Source organism: Thermobia domestica, chromosome 1 (genome assembly GCF_964235325.1).
Source record: "Thermobia domestica chromosome 1, izTheDome1.hap1.1, whole genome shotgun sequence".
Lineage (NCBI taxonomy): Eukaryota > Metazoa > Arthropoda > Insecta > Zygentoma > Lepismatidae > Thermobia > Thermobia domestica.
In genome coordinates, this window is record NC_137454.1 from 135,245,090 (window position 1) to 135,262,503 (window position 17,414).

Here is a 17,414-nt window from a genome sequence, read left to right on the forward strand (position 1 = left end):
AGGTTTTCGTATAGAGTGTAGCAACAGGTGCAGCTTATCAGTAAGAGGAGATGGATTACAATAGAATGTTTATACGGATTTTATTATGAAATTATTTAAATGAAGGTGGATTTGAATGTAATGTTAGTTATGTTACTATTATGATTTCTTGTTTTTTCTGTGTAAAACCAAATCTAAAAATTAAGAGAATTGTGATTTTCATTTTCAATCATAATTTCAAAATCTTGTATCAGTTTTGCAAAATGCTGAGAGAAGATACTAACCGTTTATCCGTCCTGTAAATAATAAGGGCATCCTCTGCGTAAAATAAGTTATTATTATTATTATTATTATTATTATTATTATTATTATTATTATTATTATTATTATTATTATTATTATTATTATTATTATAATTTCTCTTTTTGCAGTACACTAGTCGTATAATTGTTCACGATAATTTTGGCCATTAATGAAAGCAAAGGACCAACCAGGTGTTTCGTTTATGTAGAAAAATTTTACGACATTTTAAAATTACACTTAGAAAAAAAAATGAATGATTTAGTAAATTATTATTTTTAAATGTAAAAATCATAATAGTGAGAGGCGAGTTTAATGTGAAGTAAAGGAATGACATGAAGAAAAGAAGTACGACCTAAGAGAGATTCTCACATTCTGTTAGTGTCTGCAGGATTCTCACGGTGTTAGTGTTAAATTATCTCTCTTTCACAAAGAAATTGGCGTATAAAAATTCTACACAACAAACAGCTTAACAGGAAGTCTCTTTCCAATTACGAACCATTGCAATAAAAGTGATTCGATCTTAATGTTAGTAACTTTCCTGGTGAACAAGGCTGAAAGTGTCCAGTAAAAATCTTAGACACAATCAATGAAACTACAGTTTCCCTCGTAATTTTAATAATTTTATTAAAAATGCGTAAATTTCAGTCATTAAGGAAATATGATAGTAACTACTTAATGGAATAAATCGATGCATTTTAAATTACTATTTAGCGATTACTTACTTGTAATTAGTCTTAATTTTACCAAACTGTTTAGACAAGGCTTTTTTTTTCCTTGGTGGCTTAACAGTTTCTGCGGTAAATAATCATAATACACCACTAAATAAAGCACAGTTTCAGCTACAGAACACTGTTTTTCAATATAATCATAATCTTTCTCTACATATTTTCACCAGCGATGGACAAGAGCCTGTTTGCTGCTGGTAAAAATAATCACCAACCGATTATGTGGTTCAGTTTCATAGCATGATAACGCATTATCTGTTGGGAAATTAGTTGGTTGGAGTTTAGCGTCCCTTTTCAGCGCCAAGGCTATATGCAATGTAGACCTACAGTTTAAGGTATCCAAACCACCGTAATGCTTTCAAATTCGTAGTTTCTTCCATGAAGAATCGAACTCGGAACTCCATGCACATGTAGAGAAATATTGCCCACGTATGCAACTTTCATTGGGCCGAAAACATGGAAGTCGGATGGAGCCAAATGAAGACTTCACGGTGAATATGGAAGGACGGTCTTACCAAATTGGCAGTATAATCTTCAAACTCGTGTGTTGCATGGTATGGTCGTACTGCATGAAAAATATTTTATTTTTCTCTGGTCTGACTTACCAAATTCAAGCCGCTTTTAACTTTGTTTGCGTTACAACAATAGCGGTCACAGTTGATTTCTCCCGACTGCAGAAAATCTAAAAAGGTAACCCCTTTTTATCCCAGAACATAAACATCTTTACCCGGTGAGAACTGCACCTAAACTTCTTTGTTAGGAAATTCACATGTCATCACTCTATTGACTGTCTTTTTGACCCAGGCTCGTAGTGGTGACAAGTCTCGTCAGCAGTAATGATACAATCCAGAAAAGTCTTACCGTCAGTCTCATATCGGTTCAAGAGGTGCGGACAAACTTCAGTAGAGACTCTTGCTGCTCGTGAGTAAGCATTTGCAACACCCACCGCACACAAACTTTGAGATATTCCAGTTTACTTAGTTTCGAATTAATTGAAGCCAATATTCAATTCCTTTTTCATTATTCGTCGGTTTGAACTAATAAGCTCATCAAGACGCACCTCATTTATTGGTGGACAACTGTGTATGACTAGAGCATGGTGTGTTTTTCACTACTGCTTAATTTTTTTCTTACCTCTCACTGTGCCAGAAATCTTTCAGGTTTACGTTCCACAGTTATGCCGTGTAGGCTAAAATTAATGATGAGAAAGGAATAAAATCGTGGAAGGAAACGGTAGAACCCTGAGAACACGGTGTTTGTCCACCACAAAGCCCACTTGGCGCGAGCTGGGATCGAACCAGGGAGCCCACACACCAGAGGTGAACGCTCTACCACTGAGCCAGCACGGCCCCTCATGATGCTCGCATCCGCTGTCTGTTCATCATCGAACTTCAGCAAGTATCGATGGGTTTCAATTGGTGAAGGAGTTTAGTCATAAATCGCTGCTTCAAACGGTTATCATCAGTCAGACCTTATACCTGCAGGATTCTTCTTCTGCCATCTTTTGTCGCACAGCAACGAACTATCAGGTATATTTTCCAGTTGATTCAACCTCGTCTATGAAATAACCAATAATCACCTACAATATCATCCGCAACGATAAAATAAAGGGAGGAATTACTTTTAGAGCAACCCTCGTATTTTTAATTTCTGGAATGCTTGCATTCGCATCTAGTATGTATAATACATCCATGCAAGAATGTCGAATAAAGATAGAACGTACGAGCTAAAGCCTGAGATCAAGGAAGGAACTTAGGAACAGCCTTCTAACAATACCAAGCATTGACAAAATCTGTTGCAATGGTAACGCTTTGTTTAGTAGATAAATAGCTGTTTACTTTTCGAAATAATATTAAACAATATATGCTATGTGATTAAGATGTTGGTTGTAGAGTGGCACCTGTTGACCATTGATACGAGAGTAGCCGTCAGCTTGTTTTCTTTTTGCGTCCACTTCTCTTCGTGGACCGCTGAACTGCTAACAAAGTTTACAATACCAAAGTTCACTACGGTACTGTTTTCGTAGCAATAAGTTTTATTAGCATTTGAAGAGTCACTATATTTAAAGGGTTTTACTTTTTCTGGTTTGTATGGATACAGCTATTATTTACGGGTAGAGTTGAAACAACATTGAAAGACATTATTTACGAATAAGAAAACATGTTATTTCATTAGTAAATGATAACTTATCCATACATATCCGTACAGATTCCAAAAGCAATAAAAATTATAGTCGCTAAAATAGCTGTTGAGTTTGTTTAAACAATACCGATTCATATATTTCGTATACCGTCTAGAGAGAATAAGTTTCGATGTCCTTGTAAATATGTGTACAGTCTCTAGGAAGGTGTTTCTTTCCTCGTGTGTATTCTCTTGTCAATAGTATCCGAACTATGAGCATCGTGAGTGTGGTCCTTATCATAATATCAAGACGCGTCAGTCAGGCGGATATGCAAACCTCAAAACATCCGATTGTTACGGGTTAACTAAACATCTAGGCGAAGATACTTTAGAAATTCTTAATCCTTACTATAGAAGCAAGACGCATCAGTCTGTTAGTACCACTAATTCCTAATAGTTCACGGATTAATAGTCGTCGCTACCTGCACTGCCTATTACCTGACGGCAAGAGATCTCGCTAGCGTCCAGGCAATTTGAGTCGAGTCGAAGTCTTGGGAGTACAACTGTTTTTCATAATATAACGAAGAAATGTATTCTTTTGTCAAAGGAACAAACATATGTTCAAATTGGCCTATTTTTTCTAAATTAGATATGACTTCTGCTGGGAACTGTACATGTTAAAGAAACTACGTAAAATTAAATTCGTTTTACCAACAAAAGTCATGTTTACATCGCACCACTTGATTGATTTCGTGTAGTTTTCACTGAAGATGAGATGACTTGAGTGTTTACTTACGAGGTTATTCATGTTAATTTGCTTTTCTATTTTCCTGAATATATATATAATGAGGAACACTTGTACAAAAGTTAGTTCGTAAGTTTTGCAATATTTTCACAACCCAGACAGCAGGCGCGTGTATACACCTTCATCGACTGAAGTACAAGGTCAAACTGGCCCAAGAGGTAGTGTGACAATTTAACACGGAGGCCACCACTCTGTCAGTATCTTCAGTTAGTTTTTAGTGGCAGTGACGATGAGTACTCAACAACGTCTGATAGTGCACTCTTACTTTCTGAGTTCGAACTCGGGCATAAGGCTGGGACAACAATCCAAGATAATTGTCATGCGAAAGGGGAAGGTGCAGTGAACCACAACACAGTAGAGCAAGTCGCTGGTTCTGGAAATTTCGTGCATTTATAAAAGTGTCGAAAATCAGCCAAGGTCCGGCCGCTCCGGAGTAACAATTCTGTGGTCATACGACACACCACTGAGGAAAATCCATTAACCAGCACACGACGCTTGTCAAATCAACTTGGTGTGTCCTAGTCCACTGCACTGCGTTACCTTCACGAACTCTGAAAAACTATCAGGAGCCGCCGCATTGTGTCACACGAGTTGACAACAGCTCAATTCCAGAAGAGAGTAGATTGTGTGCCGATAACTGTACTGCAAAATCTGTGTGATGTGCATTTCCCAAAACGGATTGCCACATGCTACAGAAAGTTTTTTCCGAAATTCGAATGTGCAGCAACAGTATCTGAGCAAGGGTTAATTTCCAGAACTCGTCGTCAGGGCCATTTCGAGTATAAAATCATGCTCTGTGTGGTGGAACTACGATAGGATAATTCACTTCGAGCTCGTTCCAAACTATACAGATGTATGGTGCATTACGCCAAAAATATGCTGCATTGGTGAACCGAAAGCGCGCTCTACTGCAACAGGTAACGCAAAACTACACTTGGCTTGAAAAACGCAACAAAAAATTCAGGAACTTAATGGCGTTGAACTGATGCTACATCCGACATACAGTCGTGACCTTGACCCTTGGAATTACTACCTGTTTTGGTCCATGTCGCACTTTCTGAAATGACGATGCTTCACCAATTAGCAAGAAGTGGAAACAGCAATGACATACTTTTTTTTGCCTCTAAGGGCAAGACGTGGTGTCGACAGGAAGGAACTGACTGAAGGTGCCTATTGACAGTTCGACACGAGGGGCTATACTTTGAAAGTTAACGTGCTTTGGCTGTACTGCAATAAATACAAGTATATCGTGTATCATAATATTGCAAGACTTATGACTAGCCTTTGACAAGATCATTCTTCAATCCCGTGTACGTTTGGCGAAAAGAGCTATTAGAAGGGAAAGCGTTATAATTTTAATAATTGCTTATCTTGAGATTCGAGTCACGCAGTTGTAAAAGTATTTATATTTAGAGTTCCATGTTTTGTATCATTATAATTTATTTATTTTTCTAAATATACTCTAAGTCTAGTAAGTTGTTTTTCTTACGTTAATAGAAGTACCATTGAAACTTATGGAGTGTTTTTGAAATGTATTTTTAGGAGTTGTTTTATCAATAATAACTTTTAAGTTTTGCGTAGAACTGAAAGAAAATCTTAGCTGCTTTAGAATTATGTATATGTTCTCGGAATCCATTCAGGTCAAACAATTGGGAACTTGAGAAAGTTTTAACGTGTAAGTTAAAACGTCATGTAAAAGGAATAATTCACAGCTTTAAAATGCTTTCTTAGTAAATATGTGGTTAAAAGATACGATAACTTGTAATAGATACACCTATAATGAAGTTTTGTTCCTACATATGCATCAGGTGTAAGTGTAAAGTTGTGCCACTTGTTTTCCGTGCTTTTTCTTCATCGGTTTTGGAAAGTATTCTTATTGAATACTCACATTTCCTTATATTCGGCTGTTTTCTATACATGATTTGTGATTTACGAGAGTTAATGTGGTTAAAAGTAATTTCTTATTTGAATTTTTTCAGTCCCAGCCTGGAGCCATTTATCGCCCTGTATACCATCATTGGTTCTTCAAAAAAGAAATCGAAAAAAAAATCTTATGGAAGCCATTTAGTATGACGGATTCATTAGCTTTGGAAGATGCCTTCAGTTCAAGTAAGTATGCTTTTATGTACAAGTGCGTGAAAATCAAAACGGCATAGTCGGACATTTTTAAATTGTTAGTACCATATTTTAACACTTTGGCTTGAGATAAAGATCTCAGATAGCAGAAGACATTTCTTGATTCCAGCTATGGATAAAAATAGAGAGATTCTGAAGAGATATTTGCTACTGTTTATATTAGCGTAAGTGTACAGAACTGCGTCAGTCTACATTTCGTCCAGGTACTGCGGTATCCTGAGGTACCATGTACTGCGTATATATATTTTATCAATATTTAAATCATTTAATCCTTTCACCTGATTACGTGGAAGGCCGATTGATTCTAAAATGTCGTAATATTGGATCTTTTAAATAGTCATTTTTTCTTCATTTTGATAATGAAATTATTCTTGCGTTTCATTCCATTATGTATTAACTATTTTTAATTTCATGATTAAGTCTGTATTTCAGCCATTAGGTATATCTTTCAGAACTAATAAATAAATTTAATCAAATACATTATTAGGTTGAGGAGTATAAAAGAGAAGTATTTACAAAGCAAATAATATTAAACCAATGACAATCATTATGAACCTATGCATATTTAAAAAGCCTATTTTTTTTATCGTACTTAAAAAGTAGCTAATTCAAAATATTTATATCTGTTTACTCATTTATTTTGTTCTGTTTTTCAGCCAGTCTAACAGCAGACACAGTGGTGGCTACTGATGGAGGTCGCTATGATGTTAACGTTCTACGTCGGCAAAGAACAGCTGTGTACTGGGAAGAAGCACCCACGGAAGTTCGGAGGTGTTCATGGTTTTATAAAGGTCATCTTGATAGTCGTTTTATTCCGTACGATGAAAATTTTTCAGCAATTTTAGAAGTAAGTTTTCGCTTCTAATAGAATTTCATTTCTCCCGAATAAGTATGTGTGTATAGCCTGCAGCATAAACAATCAAGAAAATTCGTAGAGTGGTTTCTATCTGTTGAAGCCTTAATCTAGTTAAGCCGGCTTAATCAAGGAAATAAGGTTCTGATTAAGCGGCGGCGTCAAACAGGAAATGGGAATGTTACTCAAATGATAGCTGTTAGTACTGGGAACGGACGACGCGCCGTTAAGATCACGTAAATGAATAGAGAGAGATTTTAGATTATTCGGAGAGATGGTTGGGGTAGGGTGTGGGAAGGAAAGATTTCAGAAATCACAGTACCTGTGGACTTTCCATGTTTCTGCTAGGCTCCTCGTTGTCCTCTATGCTGGCTGGAACCGACGAAAATCCAGTTCTGCGACAGACATACAGTACTCAAAAATCTGAACAAATTTTTCCTAATAATGGCTGGTGTCCAGATACACAGTGTTGCTCGATCGTCGAAAGCACTGCCGACGGGCTCTTAGCGAGAACGGCAGTCTTGTTCAGAAAGTTATACTCGGTTGACTCGCTAGCTCTGCCGTGTCGTGACAAAACGCTGTAACTTTGGCGAAGAAGTTTTGCGAAAATGAGCCTTAAAGTTTTCATCCGAAAATGTGATCTGTATCGTGTAGAAATAGTGTATCTTGACTTTGGAAACACGTGGTTACATGTAATGTTACGTAAATGCATGTTGTGTGATTAAATTTGGTGAAAATTGATTGGTTGACCATTATTGCCTAGTTACACTGGTTCTACACGATACAGATCACATTTTCGGATGAAAACTTTAAGGCTCATTTTCGCAAAACTTCTTCGCCAAAGTTACAGCGTTTTGTCACGACACGGCAGAGCTGCTCGATGGACTGAAACAATTATACCAAAGTCTCCCGGCAGACTGTCTGTCTGCAATGGATTTTCCCGTTCAACTCTCCTTCTCCCGGGTAGCCCTGGGTTTATGAAGATGAATTTCTCCGACGTGTTGAATTCGAGGCGAAGTTCGTATCCACAGATACTTACGTAAAAAGGTTAGTATATCAGGGAAAAGGATTCTCTCAGCGTTTATTACATAAATCATACATTGTCACAATTCATTACATAACATAAACAAACACACTTTTCAAGTCCTGCAAAAAATGCATTAGAATACGGAAGACAACATTATATAAATTCTCGGACACAGATGAATCATTATTATAATTTTAATCTTCCGTGTTTGTCATTCAGAGTTCTGTCAAAATAGCTTTATGTTAAAAAAAACTGATTGCAACAATTATGAGTCTCCTAATAAAAAATACAAGTTTTCAATTTCCAATCGATCAATAGATCGACTATCAATATCAATCAGTGAATAACAATCACTGATATCTTCACAATTATATGTCTTATTTTGTAAAGCAAGCAATTACATTTACTTAATTGATCTGTAGAAGATAATTTTTAGAAATATGATGGTGCTCGTTAATTCAGGCGTTCATAGCTTTCGTAGTAATATGAGATAATTTACATGTAATGAGGTAAGATACTAATAGTTATTATTATTATTATTATTATTATTATTATTATTATTATTATTATTATTATTAACTTCAGCGCTTTAAGAGCGGGTATCATAAAAAAGAAAAATCCTTGTTTTCATAAAACCAAATTTGTGTTTATTATGTTCATTCAGCCGCCACTTCTAATTATGTATGGATGAAAAAGATATTAGCTACTGAACATTTGGACAGACTGTAACAAGCATTGTATACCTCATTTACCTTGTATTGTATAAAATGAGAAGGTGGTATACTTTGTGATGTTCAAAGTTTCCTCGTCATACCAATAGATACACGGAACTAAAATACAATGTTGTAAAGACCATGATCAGGAAGAAAAGTACAAAAAGTAATTTTAGAATTCTGTATAACATAAAATAGACCAGTGTATCTTGGCTAAAAATTATTGAATCTTGGAAGTTAAAATCAAGAATGCATTTATTGTGATTTGAAAATAACAATCTGAAACCACTTTTACACCATTTTATTCGATGACTTTCTGCCATTTTTTTCGGAAACACCATAATCCCGCCGCCACACACTTTTGTGGTTTCTGGTCGAAAAATTGTGACACGTGGTTTTCACAAACTTCTTTTGGAACTATCTTAATACCATTCAGGGAGTTCTGCAGAGACCGAAACAAATTATAGTTGACAGTGCCAGGTCTGAGATATATGGTGGGTGCTTTAAAACCTCCCAGCCAAGGTTCTTCAATTTCTGATCGCTCGTTAAAGATATGCAGTCTGGCGTTGTCAGCGTGGCATGCAACACCCTTTCTGGTGACCAGTTCTTTTTTTTTTAACTTGTTAGTGTACTCGCACTACTTGTTGATAGTAGAAGTCCAAGCATATCGATCTGCCCGGCAGCAGCAGCTTGTGATGTACGATTCCGTTCCAGTCCCACAAAACCCACAACATAACCTTTCTGGGTGTCATTGTGAGGTTTGCTACAGACTGTGAAGTTTCTCTGCTTCGACCACGATCTTTTTCAAACATTGTTGTACAGGGTGGGCAGAAAGTAACTCCCTCTTGTTTTCCCTCCTAAAATATTGTATGTATAAACTCAATTTTTTGCACACATGTAGTTTATTAATACCATTATCTTTTCAAATGTTACAACTCAATCTGTTCCCCAGTATATTTTAGACCCTGTCTCACACGAACAGGTACGTTTTGCTACGACCTTCCTCAAGACCTCAGACCTCTTATGACCTCGCAGATCCTATTCGTAAGTTTGCCAAGGGTTTGCAGTTTGCTGCGATACACTTCTTCCTTTGCCCACCCCCATAAAAAGAAATTGCATGAGGTGAGGCCTGGACTTCGCGCTGGCCATTCTGTTGTAGCCCGGCAACCTATCCAGTGTCCTGCGAAGTTTTTATTAAGCCATTGTCTTATAGGCAAGGTGTAATGAGGAGGAGCTCCATCTTGTATAAATAACAGTTCGTGAGATTCGTCCCATTCAGGAATTGTAGGCCATATAAAATTTTCCAACATTTCCAGGTATCGTTCAGCATTCATAGTGCCTCTCAACAGGTAGGGTCCAACTAATGTGGGAAAAAGTTAATCCACACCACACTGTCACTTTCAGCTTGCCCTGCATTGCCCTGCATTTTTTCAACGATCTCTTTCGGATCACCTTCTGCCCAATAATGGCTATTATGACGATTAACGAACTCTTACATGAAGCACAGCATCACTCCACTTTTTTTTTTTTTTTTTTTTTTCAAACAGTGTGGATGATCTTCATGTCATGCGAGCATCATTTCACAAAATTCAACATGCCAATCATCTGAATACAGCGTTTGGACATAACGAGGCTTCCATGGTCTGTAATGCAACTCTGTGGAGAATTGCACTCACAGAATAGCGTATAACGCCACTCTCTCTTGCAGCTTACCTTGTTGATTTTGAAGAGCTTCGCTCGAACATCTCCCTCACTGTGGCCACCTTTTCCCCTGACACCGAAGTCGAGGGCCTACATCATCTCTTAATGTCCACAATATTTCAGGTAGTCATTAATTTTCTATGGCAGTTTTTGTTTTTGCATCCAGAACAGTGTGTCACACCTCAAATCTTGCGGCAATTTTGGCTCTTTCCTCATGCTTAATCGTCCTAGCATCTCTGTGGCTTCAAAGGAACAACAAAAGCTTCTCTCGATCTGAAAACTATAGGAAAAAATGACATAATTTAGTCTTTAAAACAACTTTCATTGCTATTTACACATAACATCACTAGAAATTCACAATTCAGAACCTACAGGGTGGGCGGGAGATACTTTCCGCCCACCCTTTAGGTTATCTACTTTTCATCACTCATGACTAACCGTGTCAGAAATGTCTCGAGTTCGTTACGTTTCAGTAGATTCGCAGATAGAATTCGATCGAGTAAGTTATTTTAAGTCAGACCATGTGGCACCCAAACGTCGAGCTTGTTTGTGTATTAGCCAGCTTTCTCCAAATGGCTTCGAACTGCGATGGAAGTTTAGTTTAGGTCATTGACGATGTCAGTTTTCTTATATGCATGCTCGACTTTTGCCAGAATATCATCCACTTTTGCTGAGGTTGGTTACCCACTGCAAGAAGAATCTTGAACATCGAAATTTCCAGAATGAAAGCGACTGTTGCATTGAATAGCATACCTTACCTGTAAACAGAACAAATATCTTCAGGGACTTGCACAGTATTTGGGCCTTTATCGAATTGAAATAGTGAAATGTATCGCAATTTTGCGGAAAGTTCACTCATTTTCACGGAAATACCTTACCTCTGATTATAAGAATTCCACCACTATTTGCGCATTTACTAGCTTCAACTGTCAAATGACGTTAGGCTTAACCCATTGCGACTCTGGGATTTGGAATACTAACGTCATCTTGTGCGCAAAAGGCTCAATACTTTGTAGACTGCCTGATAGGCTGTTTACCAAGCTTTCATCTACCGTTAAGTCAACCTAGACAAAGCTGAGAACAATGCAGATAATTAATGAGGTGTCCAGTGGAATGCAAGTCAGTCTGAGAAACTAGTCTTGTGACTAGCAGAGAAAGTTGAACTATCAGAAGTGTTATGGATACGTCCTAGTGAGATTCAATTCCTGTGCATAGAACGTGCTTCTGCAATAGTGTTGTAAAGGCCTAACCCCCTTCCCTCAAAAAAAAAAGAGGATTTTGGGTAGGAAACCAGTTTTTTTACGGTTTTTTCCCGAGCTTGGAGAAAACGGAAAGTTTCGGAAAAATGGAATTTTTCGAATATTTTACTATATTATGCTTTTAAAATGAAAACTATTTTATATTTACTAGTTTAGAGTTAAAATAATTGAATACTGTTGTATTAAAATAGGCAAATTTTGTAAATATATATGCACCACTTATCCAAAAGGGTTGAATTTGTGAAACTTCTGTTCGTTATTATTACAGACTAGCAGAAAACCCGATCTTCGCACGAGGAGAATACGTTTCATTTTGGTCATAAACGACACCAAAACTGTCACCATTCAGCTTATGAACTCCTAAAACTATGAATTCAACACTAATATTGGCCATTTTCAATTACCTTTACATGTCACCATCCCCCATTAGGAATACTGATGGGGCTGACTTTGGATTTAAACGGCATCGACTATTTATCTCAACCACTCCGAAAACGACGCTAGTAACGGCGATTTTCAATCATTATATATATATATATATCCTCCTCCCCCCACCCCAGCTTGTGGGGCTGAATTTGGATTTAAACGACCGGAAGTGTTACTGTTCATCTCAGCAACCCCGAAAACTATGGAGACTAATATCGGTCTTTTTCAATATTTTATATATATATATCCCCCTCCTTCAAGTTGCGGAGCTGAATTTGGACTTAAACGGTATCGGAAGTGTCACTGTTCATCTCAGCGGCTCCGAAAATCATGAATTCGATACTAATATCGGTCGTTTTTTATATATCTCTTCTTCTTCCCTCACGTTGCACCTTAAAACTGCAAACAGTAAAACTCTTTATTAAAATATTAAATAACAGTAATTATATGTTTTAGTACACATGAATATTAGTGAAATTTCCTTACTTTTTTTTTTTGTTAGAAGTAATTTGGTTAAAACTAACAAAAGTTCATCAGATCAAGGAGCATATTAAGGACACTTTCATTCAAGAGACCTATTTGTTGCAACAGAAACGCTTCATGATGGTAGGCTCGTATGTAACTAGAAGTTCCGTAATTAATGCACAGCCACGAATAAATGATTAAAAAGCACATAACGGAAATGGGTGCAAAGTTTAATTTTCAAGAATAATTGCAACAGTGTTATTTTCAATATTGCCTTTTTAATATATATATATATATATATATATATATATATATATATATATATATATATATATATATATAATCGCAATATTGAAATTTCTGAACCTACATTTTTCACTCTTTCGAAAAACGGTTCCATTACTAGTAAAATTAACCTAATACAAAGACTTTTATTTTTTTTAGCTCCCGCCAAGTGAATTTTGTGGTGGACAAACACCGTGTGCGTGGGTTTTCTCGGGGTTGTCCCGTTTCCTCCCACTTTCTTCATTCCATCATTTCATTCATTTCTTATAATCACCGTCTCCTTTAGCCTAACCGGCATAACCGTGGGACGTAAAACTCAAAGATTTCATTTCATTTCATTTTTTTTTTATTATTTTAAATTTTTCCGGAAAGAAACCGAAAAAAGTTTTTTTAAATCAACAGGTTCAAAATTTCCGGAAATTTTAGAATACTATTCTGCAAGTAAAATCTGTCATGGAATGCAAACAGTGAAGGAGAACTCACTTTTGGAAAGAAGTATAGTGTTCAAATGATGTATCGAGTTTCGAGGTGGACAATTATGCACGAAAAATATCCTATGTCGTGGACAGGTGTGTCAATCAGGAAAATCTTGCTGCTGTAGACATATTGAAAGAGGACCATTGTGTAACAGTATGTGATATATCTGATTCATCCACAGCAGAAAGTAGCCAACGAACAGAAAGCCATACGGATGGGTATCTGAATATCTCAGCAGGATGGACAACGTTTTCTTATAGCAAATCGTAACTGGTAATGAAACTTGGTGTCACCATCTTGAGCTAACAGCCAAGAGGATAAGTCAAAAATGGAGACACTCCGCCATGAAGATTAAAAAGAACGCAAAATCATGTGCTTCTGCCGGCAAGGTTATGTTAACAGTGTGTTTTCCGATTTGATGGACCTCTATTGTTGAAGTGTCTGCTAATCAGCACCAGGATCAAAACCCATTTCTGTTGTCTTATACGTACTCTGAAGAAGACGAAGTAAGAAACAAAAAGCAAGGAAAACCGTTACAAGCTGTGCTTACGCTCCACTATAATACACGCTCACATGTTACCAAAACAACAATGAACACTTAAACAACACAGTTTTAACTCAGTTTCTACAGCTTATCAACTCTTCTTTAAGTCACATCAAAGCCACAATAAGCCACATCAAACCTAAAATGATTAATAACTAAGCCTATATTGACAAAACTTGAAGTAATCATGTGCTATTTCAAAAGTTTACTGAAAATGTTTTAGGCAATTTTGTATGAGTATTAATTGAAACCAACGTCAAATAAATCTAGTGAAATACACATTTTCTTTGATATTCTTTAGTTAGAAACGTTTTACTACATTTTCTTTTATATTTTATGACATACCTTAATGTTTTATTGAACTTTATAATACTAAATAAAAAAGTTATTATAATTTGCTTTTTAAGGAAGAATTTAAAACTGCATTTGTCAGCAATTCATGGCATCGTCGCATAGATCTTCAGAATGGTGAAGCTGTTGTATTGCATGGGCCAAACGTAATTGTTCATTTCCCACAACCTCTCAGCCCAGATGAATGGGGAAATGTACCTGTAAGTACGCTTCATTCTTTATATACTAGATAACTTTGGAAAGAAATTAGTTGTATTTGATGATAATCCTATGCTTTAGTACAAGGTAACCAAAAAAGTTCTTGTAGATGTTGATGTTCCATTAATCATGCGCTTACAGAGAGGAAACGAGAAGATGACGAACGAGTCTGCCAAGTGATCGGGAGTTAGTCTGACCATCAACCTTCAGTAATACAGGCAAGTTCAGTAATGCAATCGCACACACACATCAGTCATAGCTCGTCCAGTGTCGAAGAGTAATAGAGATATCGAAGCAGCTTGTTCTCTTGTGTTTGTTATATGACTTTAAAGTGGGGCTATCAGCTTCCGCATCAAGTCACCGCATCTGCCAGGCATTTGGAGAGAATGCCTTGACCGAACGCACCGCCAGGCAATGGTTCCAGAAATTCCATTCGGGAGACGTGAGCCTTTCCGATAAACCTCGCAGTGGACGACCACATGTGTTGGATGACAAGGCCCTGACAGCAGCCACGGAGGAGGACAGCGCTCTAACGTGTGACGAACTTGCAGGTAGGTTTCGTGTTTTTGCTAAAACAGTCGGACTGCACCTGCATAGGATAGGGAAGTCATACAGTTAAGCAAGTGGGTTCCCCATACATTGTCGGCGGCCAAGAAGAAACAGAGTGACAACCTGTTCGTCCTTGCTCACTCGATACCTAAACACACTAATCTTTGATCACTTGCTCAGTGGTGACGAAAAGTGGGTCCTCTATGACACTCCCAAGCGTACTAGACAGTGGTTGTTAACACGTGGCTATGTTTCTCACACCTCAAAACTACCTGTGCACCCATGAAAGGTTATGTTCTCTATATAGTGGAATTGGCAAGTGATGCATTACGAGCTCCTTCCACCTGGTCAGACCATCACTACTGACCTCTGCTCTCAGTAGTTGCAAAGGGTGCACCGTGTATTGCGGCAGGAGGTGGCATTGGTGAATCGCAAACATTGCAATGCCTGCATGACAATGCTAAGCCACATGGAGCAGCGAGGACCCGGGAGGCCCTTCTGCAACATTGCTGTGGGACACTGTGCCATGCATCATATTCACTGGACCTTGCGCTAATAAATTACCACCTGTTTCATTCCCTCAATTATCTCCGTGGGAGATCCTTTTCAAATTAGAGAGACCTGCGGAACGCACTCACAGACTTCTTTGCATCCAAGACCGCCGAGTTTTATCACCAGGGTATTGTGTAGTTGCAGGGATATTGGCAAAAGGTTTTGGATGCTGATGGAGATTACTACTTCGAAACCTAAAGTTACGTACCGTCTGCTGTATTAGTCTTCGTTCATCACTGCTCTAGAACGGCAAGAACTTTTTGATTACCTTGTATTTTAACCAGAATTTCAAATGCTGTTTTATAAGGTTTCTCAAAAGAACAGAAAATTTTTAAACTGGGAACTCCGTACTCGCATGGGGTCTAGGTAGTACTGCAAACCATATGAAACATTCCCTGTGTAATCTTCTCATCCAATTATCATAGAGTACTGGATATCGGGCGTGTATTTCGAAAGCTGTGACTGAAATGCTCACATAGAGAGTTCCAAAGCCACTGCAATTTAGAGTGGCATGGTAGTATTCAGCACATACAGTCAACTCGTGGGTACGTAATTTTGAGTACATTGGTTCGAATTTGGACGAGTAATAGGCTTGCCGCGAACCGCTCCAAACGCCAAACAATACTCAAATTCTTCAAGTCGCTGTTTAAGAAACCAATAGCAGAAGTCCGTAGCATTCTGATTGACGTGAAACATTACCTTTACAGTTGCATTGTTAAAATGTCCAGAGAAATTTAAAGACTAAATTTTATCTGTATAAGTTTCTGGTTAACAACCAACTCAAACCATACGATCGCCAAATTCTACGACAATTTTGCGAAACAAAGTTGAACAAAGACAATAATTTCATTAACAAATTGTGGATATCGACGTGGATGGATTTGTCAATGAACAGAATTTTCAGTGTTCGGCTGGAAGGAATCATATGCTAGGCCAGTGACCCTTAGATAGCAATAAAAATAGTGTTATTTTGATATGTCATAAGCCTTTGCATCTTTATGAATGACACCGCTGTCACGTATGTTTGGTATGTTTTCCTAGCTGGAAACTTCTCGTATGGATCACTGCACATGATTTCAGTGATTGACAACTCTAGGTTTCAGCAATACGAAGCCATACAATACAAATTTCTAATGACAGCATTACGAAAATATTGGTTATCCATGTATCAGCTCATCCCATAAGTAATGTAATTTTTTCGATGTTCGCTGCAGTGACGCCATCTGACGAGCTAATATTGAAATAGACGCTACATACCATGACTGTGTGATACTGGGAATTTAATTGTGTAACAATTTGTAGGAGGACGGTCTGCTTCACGTTTTGGGCTTGTGTTCGATCGTGGCAATATCGAAGAACCACATATGGCATGTCATGCTATATGAATTTTACCGAGGACATTCAGCCAGTGCAGCGGCACGAAACATCAATCCCGTATATGGTCAGGGTGTTGTGATGTGCAGAAGCGCTAGAAGTAGTTCCAGAGGTTTCGGTCTGGGTGCACCAGCCTCGCCGATAACCCCAAGAAGTGATACCTGTGTAGCTAAATGCCCTGCGAGCTACAATGGAGGCAAGTACAATACAAACAGTTCAAGAACTGGCCAGTAAATCCCATGTCACCCGTTCGACTATTCATAGTCATCTGCAGAACCTTGGGTACGTGTCAGGCTCGGTAAGTGGGTGCCCCGTGTGTTAACGCCTAAACAGAAGTAGCAGCGAATGTCATTTTTAGTTCCCTGCTCACCTGTCGCAGATTTCTGGACAGAATGGTGACAGGGGATGGAAAGTGGGTCCTCTACCATAATATTACACGTAAATATCAGTTTGTACCCAAAGCCCAAATTGCGCTAAAGCAAAACCAACACCCTTGCAAAGTGATGTTGAGTGCTTTCGGTGAGATATCAGTGGGATGAACCATTTTGAACTCTTCCGCGTAACCAGACAG

At 37.8% G+C, this 17,414-nt stretch overlaps 1 protein-coding gene across 3 annotated transcripts in view; it reads left to right on the forward strand.

The window, feature by feature from the left end:
* LOC145689360 (triacylglycerol hydrolase DDHD2-like) overlaps nt 1-17,414 on the forward strand; it is a 160,406-nt gene that overhangs the window by 100,915 nt on the left and 42,077 nt on the right. For all 3 annotated transcript variants that reach the window (XM_081763518.1, XM_081763514.1, XM_081763513.1), the window contains exons 4-6: nt 5,913-6,042; nt 6,726-6,916; nt 14,227-14,370. In XM_081763518.1, the coding sequence (XP_081619644.1) occupies nt 5,913-6,042; nt 6,726-6,916; nt 14,227-14,370 (465 nt within the window). The remainder of the gene's footprint in view (nt 1-5,912; nt 6,043-6,725; nt 6,917-14,226; nt 14,371-17,414) is intronic.